We start from the raw sequence: 16,995 nt of genomic DNA on the forward strand, positions 1-16,995 counted from the left end.
TCCGTTCCCGTTCCCACAATGCTGTGCGGCTGAGCGCCTCCGAGCCCGCGGGGACGCTGCGGGGGGACCCCGGCTGGGGCGGCGGCGGCGGGGACGTGGGCTGCGGCAGGCCCGCGGCGTCGGGCGGTGCGGATGTCGGGCTGGGCGGACGAGCGCGGCGGCGAGGGCGACGGACGCATCTACGTGGGGAACCTTCCGACCAACGTGCGCGAGAAGGACCTGGAGGACCTCTTCTACAAGTACGGCCGCATCCGTGACATCGAGCTCAAGAACCGGCACGGCCTCGTGCCCTTCGCCTTCGTGCGCTTCGAGGACCCGCGGTGAGGGCCCCGCGCCGCCCGCCAGCCCGCCGGCCGGCCCGACGCCCCGGGCCCCCGCCTTCCCTCCCCTCCCCGCTCCCTTCCAGGGCCTCCCCTCCCCCCTCGCCGCAGACCCCTCACGGCGCCCCCGGGTGGAGGCTGAGGCCTCCTCTCGCCGCGGGACTCCGGGCAGTCCTTTGCTCCGTCACTTCCTCTATTATTATTTTTTTTACTTAGAAACACAAAAGCCGGGTCTTGGGAGGGCCCAAGCCCGCCCAGACCGGCCTCAGGGATGGTACAGATGCCCGTTCTCTCCCTCGCGGCAGGACAGGCACCCTTCAGAGAAAGCGGCCCAGGCATTGGGAAGCTTGGCCCCTGAGCCGGCCCAGAGAGGACTGGGTGAGGAGGGAAGGGTCGCCCTCCCTGCCCACTCCTCCCCCCAGCTGGGACTCGCCGTTGTGGGGCGCACAGTGCCGGGGTGTGGATGCCTTTGGAGGGCGTAAAGGGGCTCTTTGATGGAACGGATCTCCATCCACGCGCGCCCCGCCCCACACGGCCAGGGCCTCGTTCTGATAAAAGCGTCAGGGATCTGGGAAAACTTCTAAAACAGTCTGATGGGGGTCTCTGATTTCACTGTTCCTCCTCTAATAAGGGAGGCACCGCTAGATGCTAAGGGCCCCGAGGATGTGGAAGCTCTAGATCCCGAAACCGGCTCGAAGGGGGTCTTTGTGACTTTGCAAAGAGTGTCGGCCCTTGCCCCAGAAAAGGCCTGGGAACTTTCAACACTGCGCTTGTTGGTTCGCACTGTGTTGGTTACTGCACTCGGGGTAAATCGGGACTCGCTCGCTGGTTTCCAGCATTGGCTGAGGGAGCGCTTTGCCTAGTCTGCGCCCTGCGGGCTTCACTACGAGGACTGCCCGTGGGGTGTCCTGCCCATCTTGGGGGGTGATACGAGGCAAGGGGAGCGTCTGAGGATGAGGAGGCTGGACGCACCCTAAGGCTTTGATGGCTGAAGACTCTGACGGAGCTCATTCCTAGTGTCTTGCCATTTGCCTCAAAAAATGGAACTAGGCATTTTCACACACACCTAAACTGGAAAAGGTTGCACGTCTATTAATTAGTAACAGTTTCCGTGTGTTTAAGTTGCTATGTGTCATGTACCATATTATGTATCATTTAGCATTTTCAACAGCCTATAAACTAGGTGCTACTAATCACATTTTCAGATGAGGTAACAGGATTTAGAGTTGATAAAAGGGAAGGGTACTAGGGAAGGTAGGATTTGAACCTCCTGCCGTGTCGAATACAAACTTACTGTATGATATGTCATCTTTTCCCTCATTCCTTTCATAATGAAAAGCTATCTTTTGCTATTGCTAGATGCCAAGCTTCAAGCAAAGCACTGCACACGTAGTATCTTATTTAGTCCTTACAAAAACCCTGTGAGACAGGCATATTACTCACATTCACATGTAAAATCTTGATCACATACTTACACAGAGACAACTACTAGTAAGTAGCAGGAGGATGATTTGAACTGAGGACAGTTTTTATTCATAGTCTTAAACCCTGGCAGTTCTGCCTCTCTCCCACTGTATTATGAATATAGCTAAGGTTGAACTGGATGTGGTCCTCCTTGCTCTTAATCCTGGGACTGGAATCTTAATTAGTGTTTATGTGCCTGTGACAACTGAATGCTGCCTTCATTAGTATGTCTTCAGCTGCTTGTCCTCTCAACCTCTGAGGGCATTCTCTCTCCTATCAATATTGGAGAACCAGCTTGGTGTTCCTAACTCTCCTAGAGCCCTAGGAAAGACTTTTAAAGTATTACTTTATCGGATATTTACCTCTTTTGATGAAACTGTACCCAGAGTGGTTTTGACAACTTAGTCCTCCAAACCATGCTGAAAAGGTACACTTGAAGGAATTCCATATTCCTCACGAAACACTAATTTGCATTTGTCTTTTGAGCCTTACCTCTTTTTAAATGGGTTTTTCTTTCTATAGACTTGAATGTACTAGGCCTTGAGGAAGAATATTAAAGGACTAGTGTGTGGTGTGCATTTTGAGAAACAGCTCACCAAGGTTAGAGAAACACTTTATTGGCAAAATCAACCATCTGTCAACAGTTTACTTTTTTCTGAATTAGTTCTGTTATCTGTTTGTCTATTCATTATCATTTCATACCTAGAGAACCCTGTGTGTGACAGCTGTAAAGTTTAATTCCAATATCATGAAAGGTCTTCAGACCAAAGCAGTAGTGCATCAAGTTCCGGGTTTTTGTTCTTTTGTTTTTTTTCTCACTTGATGTTTTCCTTTTATTCTTTTTTTTTTTTTTTTAAATGATTGATAGTTTCTTTTAAATTTATTTATTTATTTTTGTCTGTGTTGGGTCTTCGTTTCTGTGCGAGGGCTTTCTCTAGTTGCGGCAAGTGGGGGCCACTCTTCATCGCGGTGCGTGGGCCTCTCACTATCGCGGCCTCTCTTGTTGCGGAGCACAGGCTCCAGACGCGCAGGCTCAGTAATTGTGGCTCACGGGCCCAGTTGCTCCGCGGCATGTGGGATCTTCCGAGACCAGGGCTCGAACCCGTGTCCCATGCATTGGCAATCAGATTCTCAACCACTGCGCCACCAGGGAAGCCCCTCCTTTTATTCTTGTTAGTCATGTTCCTCACTGAGAAGTCAGTCGGCCCTCCTGAGCAGCACTAACTCCAAACTTTTCTTTGCAGAGATGCTGAGGATGCAATTTATGGAAGGAACGGTTATGATTATGGCCAGTGCCGGCTTCGTGTGGAGTTCCCCAGGACTTACGGAGGTCGGGGTGGGTGGCCCCGTGGTGGGAGGAATGGGCCTCCTACAAGAAGATCTGATTTCCGAGTTCTTGTTTCAGGTATGTTCCTTTCAAACTAAATAAGATGATGCATGTAAAATACTTAGCACAGAGTCTGGCCTCCCAGAAATGTTAGCTGTTATTCTTCAGTGCGTGGGATGTGTGGGGTTTTCTTTTCAACAGCCCATGCACAGTGACAGTCTGAAGCCCTGCCAGTGAGGCAGGTACCTTGCCAATGAAATTGCACTGATAGTGCAGCCTTGATAGAACATAAACTTTCTTCTTATAATGGAGTTTTCTAGTGTTGAAAGGGAAGATGATGGCAAAACCCCTTGAGCTGGAATTCTAAAGACATTTTCTTTTGGAATGTACCCTGGTGTCGGACTTGCTAGAAAGACATTGCAGAAGCCAGATTTGAACAAATTACCTAGCCTTGGATCCTAAAATAGGCCATATTTTGTGGTGGTTTTGGAATTATGTAAAAAAGAAACCAAAACTACAACTTGGAGTCTTAGTGATTGTATTGCAAAGTATAGAACGAAATGTCTAGTGTTGACAAGTGATGAAATGCTAAGCTCAGAGGTTTATGCATCTTTTTGAAATATTAACACACTGGTAAAAACCTGGGGCCTTCTGCACATTGCAGGGGTGTCTTAGGGCCCTGGTGGAGTGAAGTGTATTGAGGAGCCTGGCATTGTCTTAGATGTGAACGTCACACAGTCACATCAGACTCCCATGGCGCTTAAGAGTAATCCTGTCAGTATCTGCCTATCTGTGTCCCTTTGTAATTTTTTAACCCCAGAACTCTATTCCCTCCTTCAGGATGTCATGCATATCTTTTTTTCTCTCCATGCTGCTCTGAAATCCTGCTTAGAAAACTATTAGGAAATGGCTGCAGTCCTGAGCTGTGAGCGGTAAACACAGCCTTTGAGAGCAGGAGCACATTTCCCTTTCATGACATCAGGTAGGGTTGTATGACTCCCGACTAGTTTTAGCGTCTGAGTCTTACCTTTTCCCCTACTGTATTGAAGAGTGTTGGTGATCTTTTAAGAGGTACTTTGTCTAGTTTGTCAGTCATTCACACCTACAGGAAAACAAACTTTCGATTTTCGTTGTGTTACTTCAGCTACACTTTGGTTATTTTATTGGATGGTTTCAAAATTCCTATGTCCTGGGAACCCAGTCAGGCAAAAAATAATTGGTACCGATAAATTTCATAATGGAAAAAATTAGAACTCAAAGTCTTGGGAGTTTGTTATTAATTATGAAGGACAAAGAAAGAGAGGCTCTGAATTCTTAGAGGTACTAAACCTATAATGGGATGAACTTCTTGGTCTGTCGGAAAGGCTTGGTCTCTGGAAGATTATCCTAGGACCAGCTTCTTATGGTGGTTTACCACACATACATTAGTGTTCTTCTCTGGTTTTGTGTCCCTTATTAAAATTTGTGATTTTGGGGACCCTCAGGATTTAAAAGTAGTGATTGATGGAGGAGGGACCCTAGGTCTTGATGGCTCTTAACATAGATGAAGGATGTGGCCTCTTCTCTCATGTTCTCTGTGCCTAGGACTTCCTCCATCAGGCAGCTGGCAGGACCTGAAAGATCATATGCGAGAAGCTGGGGATGTCTGTTACGCAGATGTGCAGAAAGATGGAATGGGGATGGTTGAATATCTCAGAAAAGAAGACATGGAATATGCCCTGCGTAAACTGGATGACACCAAATTCCGCTCTCATGAGGTGGGTCCCCACCTCCTGTTGAGGAGCTTGTACCTAGACCACTCCACCTGAAGCTGACCTAGCAGAAGTAGCAACAGGCCATGCGTTTGCCATTTGAGGACCTCACAATACCATTAAAGATCTGTCTTACGTGGACAAAGCCAAGGAATTCATCATGCCTAAGCCCTGCAGGGTCATAACAGAGAGAAGTCTGCAGTCATAGTATTTTTAACCTGGAGAGAATACTGGTGCAGTCTGTCATAATGTGGTGAGCTATTCCATGATAACACCCTTTCACAACTGGCTTAATCCGCAGTGTCCCTCCACGAACCTAATTATTATGGCTCTCCCTCCTTTGGGTCTAGTCTGGGCTCTGCAAGCCAACCTCATCATCTCAGCCCTTCTAGGTACTGCTACTGGGGCTGAGTTGTCACTTCACTGTGCCTTTCCCAAAGTGATGCAGGAGCCTCTTTGAAACCTTAGCCCTTGGCATTTTCTTGTTGTTCATCACCTCACCCTGGGGACTTAGTTCTTGATGTACTTCCTTTCAAGTAGGTGGCTGCTGCTTTGGATCTCAGTTTGATTCAAATGGTGACTATTCCTTTGATACCATTGAGACCAGATACCAGACCACCAATTGGACATTTTTGCTGGTTATCCTGTCCTGACTTGCTATGGGGTTTAGGGATGTCTGGGGACATGAATTTCTGGGCCCATTTCTTTTTCTAAGGATTCATATAATTCCCTAACTTTATGGCTTGGAGGCTGCATGGGTTAACAGTGCTTTTGCTCAGACTGTCCTCTAAGACTTGAATTTGCAGCAGAAACAAAACAGCACCTGGTCGTCAGTTATACTACAAAGCAGAGTCTCAGTAAGGGTAATCAAATTACTGACTTCACTGAGGGAAAAAGCATCTGGCTTCTTTCATCTTAGGGTCTTTAGATCTGAGAATGCTGGCTGAGGGCAAAGGGCCTGGAGGTAGACCTGCCTGGACATGACTTCTCTGCTGCTTATTAAAATCTTAGCCGACCTACTCCGAACCCTGGTTCCTCTATATGCAAAATAGTCACAATAATAGCATTATCTTAAAAGACTTGCCAGGAAGCTAAATTATGAAGATAACTAAGCATCTAGCCCAGGTCCTGACACCTGGGAGGTGCTAAATACAGGTTAGCTCCTTCATAGGTACCCACCCAAAGACGCATATGTGAGGTGGCAGAGGACTAAACTATATATCTGACCTCTGAGATCTTTCCAGTTCTTAGATTCTGGGGGTTAGTGGCAGGAATTCAGATATGTTAACAGTAGTAGCTAGTAGCTGAGTTATTTACCACATAATCGAGTTGCCATTTATTTGTGTCACCTTGGGCAAGAATACCTACCTCCTGCACTATTGCGAGGGTTTAATGAGATAGCATTGTGTCAAGCAAACAGTAAATGCTCAATACTTAACTATTATTGTTAGGCAGCCATGTTAGGTGTTGGTGTGCTTTATTCTTCTGGGTCTTATTTTTTCCTTTACCTTTTGTTTGAATTTCAGGGGGAAACTTCCTACATACGCGTTTATCCAGAGAGAAGCACCAGCTATGGCTACTCACGGTCTCGGTCTGGGTCAAGGGGCCGTGACTCTCCATACCAAAGCAGGGGTTCCCCACACTACTTTTCTCCTTTCAGACCCTACTGAGACAGGTGATGGGGATTTTTTCTTTATTTTTTAGGTGAACTGAGCTGCTTTGTGCTCAGAATCTACATTCCAGATTGATGATTCAGTGTCTTAGGAAATTTTTTTAATTTTTTTTTTTTAAGGAAATAAAACTACATAATTTCTACCAGGGCCATATTAGCAGTGAAACATTTTTAACTGCAGAAATTATGGTTTTGGTTCAGAAACAAGTTGTATATTTTTCACCCCTGATGATGGGAAAAAAACCAGTGCTGTATCTTTGTGGGTTGCTCTTCTACGGAGATCAGCTGTTACTGTGACTTAAGTCGGCCCATTCTGTTTAGAAATATATTTTAAACATTTAATAATTGACATGTGTGATTGTCCTTAATTACGTTCATAGATTTCACCAAACAGGCACACTGAAATAGTTTAAAAAAAAAAAAAAAAATCATTGAGTTGTAGTGGCAGCTTGTACCCAATTGGTAAGGAGCAGGAGTGGATTACTTTATTTGGGAATAAAGATGGTGGTCTGAGAACTTCAATCCCAAGGGCAGGTTCAGGGTTCTCTTATAATTCAAGGCCAACTGTGTAAATTAAGCTGCTTTAAAGAAAAGAGGGCGCATTGCAGGTAGGGGAAGGGAATGGGAAGGCTAAAAACAGACTTTTAAAAGTGGGCACGAGCATAAAGATCATTGGGAAATTCTTAGCCAAAACCAACTTTGGCAGTTCGTTAGGGAAAAAAAAACCAAAAAAGTTTTGGTTCTATCACTTTCACTCCTAAATTTGTCTCATTTGTCCCTGGTACCTGAGCTTTAAAAAACAAAACAAACCCCAAAACAAAAAACCCCACTGTCTTGGATTCTGTTCAGTTCAGTAATCATGGGGCAGGGGGCCTACTTTGTCACAGGCCCAGGGCTATTTTTTTTTTTTTTAGACCACTTTATTGAAATACAGTTGACCTGTAAAAAGCTGTACTTTTAATGTATACAACTCAGTGAGTTTGGGGTTAAGTATACACACATGAAATCACAACCATGAAGGCCATAAACATATCCATCACCTCCCAAAGCTGCCTCCTAACCTTAGCAGAAAGTCAGCCCTCTGCTTGGAACAAAGTGGGTACCCAAGAACAAATTTAAGTGTGTTCAGTAAAGATAAAAGGCTGCTCAAGTCAATGGAAGCAGCAACTGAAAAGGACAACTCAGGTTGTCACATAGTGATCAGATGCAATGTCTAACAGTTACATAAATAGAAAAATTCACTTAAATGCAGTTTGGTAGACAGTCTTTTGGGGAGGGGATAAAGTCTTCCATACAGAACAGCCTGTGAGTACACTTGATCCATTTCCTTGGAAACTGGCAATACCTTCTACTTCGGTTGGCATCAGGGACTATTTGCCTTATTTTGGCTAGATCTTTCCCAATTCTGTCTTCAAAAGAGTTAGTTACTAAAAGATACCTAACCATCACTTTTTTCAGGTGACTGAAGGAAGTGGGAACATTAGTGTTCGTAACAAAATAGTCATTGCACTTCCATGTTTTTAGAGGGCACCCCTTCCCAGAATAGCTACTCAGCGGTGTGAGAAGGGCTCTTTTTCATCCAGCTTTGGCCAAGAGATATTACCTGTTTGAAAACAATAACAAAAAGGAATGTTATAGTTGAGCCTGCTTTCCAACTGGCTCTACACTGAGCTAACTGGTTTGTCATGAAAAATAAGCAATGGAAATAAGTGTAGCTATTACACTGTTTTTCTAACTATGAGTATCTGAAAGAACCAGTTATAAGTGAAGCCTAATCAATGCACACTTTTCAGTAAGTAGCAGAGACAGGTTAATTAGACATTTATATGCATATGGGAGAGGAAGGAGAGACTATGACTGTGAACTCAGTTTTTCCCAAGAAGCAAAGTCTGACACAAGGTTCTATTTGAGAAACAGCGTATGTGATCAATGGATATGTCTGCTGAAACAGCAACAACTATCAGACACTGAGATTGAGAGATTATAAAATCTTATTTCTCTCCACAGTTAACTGAGGTGGTTTAGTTAATCAGAGGCATGAGCTCAAAATTTTTTTAGCTTTCCTTCCCATCCTTGCTTCAACCAGAGCTTTTCTTTAATTGGTTGGTCTTGATCAAAGAGGTATTCCCTGAGCCAGAGGACTGATGTTTGTCTCTGGAGGCTGCTGAGGATTGTTCTCCACTGAGGGGCATCTCCTGAACTTGAAGCTGGCACTTGGAAAGCCATCTACCTGGAGTGCTTAGGCTAGTCCCATTCCCCAATGTCCAGAGGGGTGCAGCAGCTCTGAGGGCTCACCTATCTGCAGTTCAGCTACCCAAGGTTCTGGATTTTATTATTGGCCCAGAGTTTTAAAATAGTTACAGTGAGGTTTAAAGATGCAAATCTCCACACTAGGGGTTGCAAATTGATCACAGGATGCACCTGGCTTGCAGCAGGTATGTTTTATTTTCATGGTATTTTATTCCTTTAAATCTTGAATTAACACTTAAAATTTGGGAAATAGCACACAAAATGCCAGATGTCCAGGTTCTCTGGGAAAATCGGCTCCCATTCCTGCCTGGCACTGAATGAGAAGCAGCGCATGCCAGCTGCCCCTTTAGGCATAGCTTGAGCTCCAGATTTGCCACTCTACACGTCTCTCCCTGCCTCAGTCCTGTTTTTGTTTTGCTCATTCCTGTTAACACCTGGCCCCTAGAGGTGAATGTGACCCCTGGAATCTACTGCCACCTTAGTGTCACCACCTGTATATACTTTGTTTTTTGTTGTTAATACATGTGTTTTTTTTATTTCCAGTTTTATTGAGATAATTGACATACATTGTATAAGTTTAAGGTGTGTAACACAATGATTTGATACATGTATATATTGCAAAATGATCACCATAATAAGATTAGTTAACATCCTAGAGTCACCACGCTGTGCATTATATCCCCAGGACTTATTTAACTTATAACTGGAAGTTTTTACCTTTTGACTTCCTTCACCCTTTTGCCACTTTATACTTGTCACAGTGCTTTCACATAGCAAATCTGGGCCTCACAGTTCCTACTGCATTCTTAGTTTACTGTGGGACCGTCTGTTAAGCCATTTTGGGCAACACATACCTGGGGGAGCCACAAAATACTCCTCCACAACTCGATGGGAGTTTTGTAGTAGTTCTTCAGCACAGTTGCCTTCTACCACATTGTCGGATCTCAAGTACAGACATCTACAAAACCAGAAGTTTAAGGTTACCTTCTCAGAACATGGCTTCTAGGGCATGGGTGGAGAGGGTCAAGTATGGGAGAACAAGGGAGCAGCATATTCTTGAGTTACAGTCACTGCTCAAAGATGGAGAAGCTGTAGTCAACAGTAGACCAAATAACAGCCTACCATTTATAGATTCTCCCAAGAACCCTGTGAGGTGAGTGGTAGTTATTCCTCAGGATTGATATGTTTAATATTTTTGATGATTACCATGGGTAAGTTGCTTTTGGCAGAGATAGGTAAGAAGGCAATTACAGTAATAATATATTAAATCTAACAGGTAAGCAGTGCTTGCCAAGGGACTAGGTAGGGGGACCTAACCCAGCCTGGGTGAGGGACAGGTCCTCAGAACAGGTGATGTCACTCCTTAACCATGGTCAAGGAACAGCTGGGTTGGGACTTCCCTGGTGGTCCAGCGGTTAAGGCTCCACGGTCCCAATGCAGGGGGCCCAGGTTCAATCCCTGGTCAGGGAACTAGCTCCCACATGCCGCAACTAAGAGCCTCCATGCTGGGCTTCCCTGGTGGCATAGTGGTTAAGAATCCGCCTGCCAATGCAGGGGACGCGGGTTCGAGCCCTCGGGAAGATCCCACGTGCCGCATAGCAACTAAGCTGTGTGCCACAATACAGAGCCTGCGCTCCTCAACAAGAGAAGCCACCGCAATGAGAAGCCCATGCACCGCAACGAAGAGTAGCTCCTCACTGCAACTAGAGAAAGCCCACGTGCAGCAACAAAGACCAACGCAGCCAAAAATAAATAAATAAGTTAATTAAAAAAAAAAGCCCGTATGCCACAACTAAAGATCCTGCACACAGCAATGAAGATCCCATGTGAGACCCAGCACAGCCAAATAAATATTTTAAAAATATGTATACACTTAAAAAAAAAAGAGAAACAGCTGGATTGGGGGGATGATGGGAAATGAGCAAGGTGCAGAAACTTGCTCAAGAGTGGTTATAAATAACTTAAGCTGCTAAGTGACAGGACTGGGATCCGAGCCCGGTTCTGGTACCCCTAAGATGAGTGCTTTTTTCATCACAACCACCTTTGTGGATGTAAAAGTACCTGCCCTTGCCAGATGTACCACGAACATAGCTCAAGAATCTCACACTGTTTTCGGGGCTTAGTGGTTTCATTAAACTATCCAGATGGCAAACTAGTGAAACCAAACAGGAGTTGAACACATCTGTGGGGCTTCCCTACTGTTTTAAGGTTTAAAAGTGCATGACAAGAGGTTTGAGTTGGCTTCCAGATACCTGGGCTGAAAAATAAGCAGTCTGCTCAATCACTAAGAGGGTAGCAGCCAAGCTCTTTCTGCTCTGAGCCAGACACAGACTGCGGGCTAAACCTAATGGGACAACGGGGCAAGGGTGTGACGTGAACATCTGGGTAGAGGCTGCATAGAAGGCCAAGTTGTAATGATAAGATTCTTTTAGGAAAGGATTGGTTCTTCTATTTCTTTGGGGCACCCAGCCCTGGGCAAGACACGATAAACACTTATTCATGGTACAAAGAGTGGAAAGCTGGACTCTATTCCAGGACTGGCACCGTCTTAACTGTGTCACCTTGAACAAGTTTGATCTTTCTAAGACCTTAAGCTTCTTGCCAAAAAAAGGGAAGGTTGCACTAGATTTTTTTTTTTTTTTTACCATACAAGGATTATGCACTCATACTCATTCAAGGAAACTTGGAGAACAAAAATAAAAGTATAATCTGCAAAGGTGACCATTGGACTTTTTGGGGTTTATATTTCTGTTCGGGAATATAACAAAATGGCTAAGAGACTGGGCTTCTGAATCACTGCAGAATTCAAACTGAGAGCTGCACGTGGCCTGTATGCAAGTTACTTATCCTTTCCATGTATCAGTTTCCTTGTTTGTAAAATGCTTCAGAGAATTGCTGGGACAATTAAATGAAATGATGTTTAAAAAGAAGGTTTGGGGGCTTCCCTGGTGGCGCAGTGGTTGAGAATCTGCCTGCTAATGCAGGGGACACGGGTTCGAGCCCTGGTCTGGGAAGATCCCACATGCCACGGAGCAGCTGGGCCCGTGAGCCACAATTGCTGAGCCTGCGCGTCTGGAGCCTGTGCCCCGCAACGGGAGGGGCCGCGATGGAGAAAGGCCCGCGCACCGCGATGAAGAGCGGTCCCCGCACCGCGATGAAGAGTGGCCCCCGCTTGCCGCAACTGGAGAAAGCCCTCGCACGAACCGAAGACCCAATACAGACAAAAAAAATAAATAAATTAATTAATAAAAAAAAAAAAAAAAAAAAAGAAGGTTTGGTAATGCTGGGCTTGCATTCTTAGGGCCACAGGAGGTGGGCGCTGAATAGCACCTGCTCTTTTTTCGAAAAGAGTTTGTACACCCCAGGTACCCCTCAGTCCCCACTACTCATTCAGAGAATATCTAGGCACTTAACCTGCTATAATCACTCACAACCCTCCCAGTCCACAGGGACTGGAGGCTGCTAATTGTTCCTGGGCACTTGGAGATTTTGACAAAAAAGACTATACAACTGCCAAGAGGTGGTTAAAAGCTACTGCTTCCCAACAGTAGGTAGCAATTGATTTGTTCACTCATTTGGTAATTGGGTTTCCTATTAAGTGACATTTCCAGAAAGACAAAATTCACCTCTTTAAATATCACAATTTCCACCTAATTACTATTTAAGATGGAGTTGTTTGTAGAATAAATCCACACCTCCCTATTTTCTTAAACACAGGCTACTGAACACAGGGTCTCTGTGAGGGTGGCACACCAATCAGACCCCTCACTTGGCAAGTCGCTTAACTTTTCTTGACCTTGGAATCATGCATAAAACACCAAACAGGACCAGATGAGCTCTTTAAGTGCCTATCAATTATGACTGACTGAATGTCTACCTCACCTCATCTTTCTCAGTCAGGGTTCTATTATAAGAGCGTTTAGCCCAGATACGTAGGACAACTTCTATGCATCTGGGCTAGTTGTTAGTTATGTACCATCCTTGGGAGACTTGAAAAAAGAGTCCATTGATCTTTCTGTGTCCTCAATCAGATGAAAGACCCTGGTTGAGAAAACTTTTGACTGTGAATTAGAAATCCCTGCCCTCTAAAGCTCACAGACAAGGCACTTAAACCAGTAACTGTGGGAAATGTATTTAATTTAATGGAAAGCACTATGGCAGCATGGCAGAAGACGTGCCTCTGTTGGCCCTTGGGCTGACCAATGGAACAGTTCTGCTGTTGTTTTAAGTTTCTTTCTGCCTCTTCCCTGCTATCAGGCTGCCAGGAGTTGTTTCTCTGGGCACCACTCTACTTCCATCTACAAGCCTTTTAATTTATTTCTAGTTTCAGGCGGACTGAAATGAGAGCTAATCGATTTGGCAAATAAGGCTCTGAGGGACATCCTAAGCATTGAAGTTATTTGGCTGCAATCAGAGATGTCACCTGACTCAGTCTCTGGATCTGAGATGAAAAAGGATAAAGTTTCTAGGGGCTGACTTTATTACTGACTGATTGATTGATTTTTTTGGCTGAGCCATGAGGCTGGTGGGATCTTAGTTCCCCGACCAGGGATTGAACCCGGTCCCCGACAGTGAAAGCACCGAGTCCTAGCCACTGGACTGCCAGGGAATTCCTGGGGTTGACTTTAGAGGGCATATCTAGAGCAGTATTTGAGAGAAGCTCTGAGTTCCAAGTCCTGGATTCTCCTCTTAATACCTGTGAAACTTTGGCACAGGTTACATAACCTTTCTGAGCCTTGGTTTCTTCATCTATGAAAGAGATACTAGTATTTGCCTTTCGGGATTATATGTGATTACTGAGATATAACGCATATAAAATCTTAGTGCCTGGTACATAAGCATGCTAATGCTTTTTAGCTCAAAACAAATGATAGGTTATTAATGGGCCAAGAGATTTCTGTTAGCCAGTCAGGACCTTTACAGCTAGTGCGGCTATCACCTAAAACCATTTAACACTTGTCTTCACTTAACTGGGTTCCATTTCAAATGTCAGTGAAGGCAGTACACTCAAAACATGAAAATCCTACAAATGTCACATCTAAAATGGAATCATTACCCCAAACTGGTTTCCTAATTTATGGCAAGACTGCAAATCACTGAATACTAAGTCACTATTCCAGTTACCAGAACCAAATCCCTCTTCATCTTTTCCACAAACTCTTCCCTGAGTAATAGCTGCATTTCTTTATAGTTACCCTCTAGATGCCTTGGGAAATTCTGACTGCTCTTTGCGCTTCTATTCCCACCTTTCCGATAGATAATAAAGAACATTCAGCAAACATTTACTGAGTGTCTGCTCAGTGCTAGATGAAGATGAGCAATAACAGACATGCTCCCTGTGAGGTGGACGAGCAGTAGGAGGGGGGCAGAGAATCAAATATCAATTAAATAGATGTATAAATACATGTAAAATTACAGCTCTTTTGAATACCATGAGAGCCACAGGTCCTGAAAGAGAACCTGACTCAATACAGAAGAATGAAAACTTCCTTGAGGAAGTGGCAGTTTAAATCTGAAGAAAGGAAATTAAGTAGGCAAAAAAAAAAAAAAAAAGGAATGCGGGGACTTCCCTGGCAGTCCAGTGGTTAAGACCCCGCACTTCCACTGCAGGGAACACGGGTTTGATCCCTAGTCAGGAAACTAAGATCCTGCATGCCGTACAGTGAGGCCAAAAAAAAAAAAAAAAAAAAAGGAATGCATGGGCTGAGATGGGGGTAAAGGCAAGAGCCCAGAATTCTAACAAGGGGAAAGAATGGAGAGCTCTGGGAAAGCGATGTCTTGAAGAAGTGGGCAGAAGCTTGGTTAAATGATGCTGCACAGGCTATGGTGAAGCTTTCCTTTTTATCCTAAAGAGCACTAGGAAGCCACCTGAAGGACTTGGGTAGGAGAATGACATCAGATTTCTGTTCTGAAACACTGTAACTTTGGGCAAATTGGTTAACCTCTCTAGACCTAAGCATCAAGATTACAAAATAGAGGATTCGAAGGAATCAAAGACTGGAGTGAGACCATGAGGCTAGCAAGCACTTTACATGAAGGTTATGGTTACAGATAAGTGTGGCTCTCCCTACCGGCATTGACTAATGGCAGCTTTCTTTCTCCCACCTGTACCAGGAGTTTATTTTTTTAAATTCCATCAGGAAAAGGCTAGGACAGAGTTGTAGACTGCCCATATCTTTATAGGCTACATACCCATCCTTTCTAAGAAGCTGCAGTCCCAAACAGCAAACAAGTCTGCTTTTCAAAAAAGATCATTTTCTTTTAAAATGTATTAAGATTTGGCAACAATTGGTAGAGGTGGGTAGAGGCTGCACCTTTTTAGTATTCATAAGCTGCTTTGTCAAAGACCCACCCCTCCCTGTTGCATTACACTACTTCACTACTTGGGTTATTACTCTGCCCCCTTAGGCATTTGTGTTTTGGGCCCTAGGTATAAAATGAAAAGTTAAAACTTCCCTCTGGGCTTCCCTGGTGGCGCAGTGGTTAAGAATCCGCCTGCCAATGCAGGGGACACAGGTTTGAGCCCTGGCCCAGTAAGATCCCACATGCCACGGAGCAACTAAGCCCGTGTGCCACAACTACTGAGCCCGCGTGCCACAACTACTGAAGCCCACGCGCCTAGAGCCCGTGCTCCGCAACAAGAGAAGCCACGACAATAAGCCACGCACCGCAACGAAGAGTAGCCTCTGCTCGCCACAACTAGAGAAAGCCTGCACGCAGCAACGAAGACCCAACACAGCCAAAAAAACAAAAAACAAAAAAAACTTCCCTCTGCATTCCCATCTTCTTTAACACTAACCATCGTTAATAGTTTCTTGCATGCCCTTTCAGGGAACAAAACAAAACTTAATGCATACACCAGAGTATATAAAATAGATTACACATAAAGTATCGATAATACCATACACGATGTCCTGAACTTGGCCTTTTTTATTAAGTATATCTTGGAGACCTTTTCATATCAGCATATATAGTTATTTCATTATTTTTAACTGCCAAATACTCCAGTGTACTATGATGATGTATTTAGCCATGAAGGACACTTAGATTGTTTCTGGGTTTTTTTTGTTTCTTTTCTGTTGTTTTGTATTATAAACAGATTTGCATACCCTGGGCGCTTGTGAACACATCTTGATGCACTTTCACAGATATTTCCATAGGGAACCACTAGGTCAGAAAATATGTACATTAAAAATTTTTGAGACAGGAATTCAGCAGCAAGGAAATCAGACATGAGCTCACATTCTATTAACAAGAAACATTACAAATCAACAAAAATAAGATAATCAAGAAAAATATTAGAAGAAAACCCTGGGACTTCCTTGGTGGTCCAATGGTTAAGACTCCGCGCTTCCACTGAAGGGATCGCGGGTTCGATCCCTGGTCCGGGAACTACGATCCCGCATGCCGCACGGCCAAAAAAGGAAGAAGAAAACCAGACAGGATAAGGAGTTAATGCAAAGATCCTAGAGGAGCAACGAATCTGGCGTGTTGGAGAAACGGTAAAGAAGCCAATGTGGTTGGAGTGATAAAAGCAGTACTTCGGTGCGGTAGGGAGGGACTCTAGGAAGTTGGGCCTCGAAAGTGAAGCTTAGCAGTTCGGATTTTGTTCCTAGTTACACTGGGAGCCCTCGAGGATTTTACAAGGGAGGGACAGGATCCATAATGAACAAGGGAAAGAGTGAAAGCACCCGCGGGGTGACCGTGGGCAAGTTCTCGCAACTCGCTTCTGTGAAATGAGACACTAATCTTCATCTTAACTGGGAGCGAAGGCGCCGCAGGCAAGGCTTCGAGGGCCGTAGTCGCAAGCTTACCTGTCCTCCAGAACTGACTCCATGGGCTCCACCCCGTCCGTGTCCACGGCGCGGAGCCGGTCGGCGAAGGCGATGGCTTTCTCCAGCCGTGCCACGGCCTCTTGGCTGCCGAAGTCCACAAGCGCTAGCCGCTCCAGGTGCTCGATCAGCTCGGCCGTGACCCGGCGGCTTCCCTGGGGGAGGATGAGGCGGAGGGCTTGGGTCACGGGTGGGGCCTGCTCCGCCTCCCGCCCCGCTTCGGCACCCGCCTAGACGCCCCGGCCTCTACCTGATGAGCGGCCTTGGAGGGGAAGCCCCGGCGCCCGCCCGCCGACGCTCGAAGGCCCAGCCACACGGCCCGCGCCCACATTTCTCTCCTTCTCGGCTTCCGTAATGCGTCCTCTCGTAAAGCCTAGCG

At 45.2% G+C, this 16,995-nt stretch overlaps 3 protein-coding genes across 3 annotated transcripts in view; 1 reads left to right on the top strand and 2 right to left on the bottom strand.

Annotated features, from left to right (window-relative positions):
* Positions 1-16,730, bottom strand: part of DYNLL1 (dynein light chain LC8-type 1) — a 39,448-nt gene extending 22,718 nt beyond the window's left edge. The window contains exon 1 of the mRNA XM_057527396.1: positions 16,599-16,730. The gene's annotated coding sequence lies outside the window, so the exon portion shown is untranslated. The remainder of the gene's footprint in view (positions 1-16,598) is intronic.
* Positions 4-6,682, top strand: SRSF9 (serine and arginine rich splicing factor 9). Its single transcript, XM_057527395.1, has 4 exons — positions 4-320; positions 3,029-3,189; positions 4,696-4,868; positions 6,389-6,682. Exons 1-4 carry the CDS (start codon positions 133-135, stop codon positions 6,530-6,532), a joined length of 666 nt encoding a protein of 221 aa, XP_057383378.1. The 5' UTR covers positions 4-132; the 3' UTR covers positions 6,533-6,682.
* GATC (glutamyl-tRNA amidotransferase subunit C) lies at positions 2,381-16,976 on the bottom strand. Its single transcript, XM_007183976.3, has 4 exons — positions 16,867-16,976; positions 16,599-16,771; positions 9,639-9,742; positions 2,381-8,137 (listed from the first exon to the last, which is right to left on the bottom strand). The coding sequence occupies exons 1-4, from the start codon at positions 16,945-16,947 to the stop codon at positions 8,085-8,087; spliced, it is 411 nt and encodes a 136-aa protein (XP_007184038.1). The 5' UTR covers positions 16,948-16,976; the 3' UTR covers positions 2,381-8,084.
* Between the last annotated feature and the right edge of the window lie 19 nt (positions 16,977-16,995).

The sequence above is a fragment of the Balaenoptera acutorostrata genome, chromosome 13 (genome assembly GCF_949987535.1).
Source record: "Balaenoptera acutorostrata chromosome 13, mBalAcu1.1, whole genome shotgun sequence".
Classification (NCBI taxonomy): Eukaryota; Metazoa; Chordata; class Mammalia; order Artiodactyla; family Balaenopteridae; genus Balaenoptera; species Balaenoptera acutorostrata.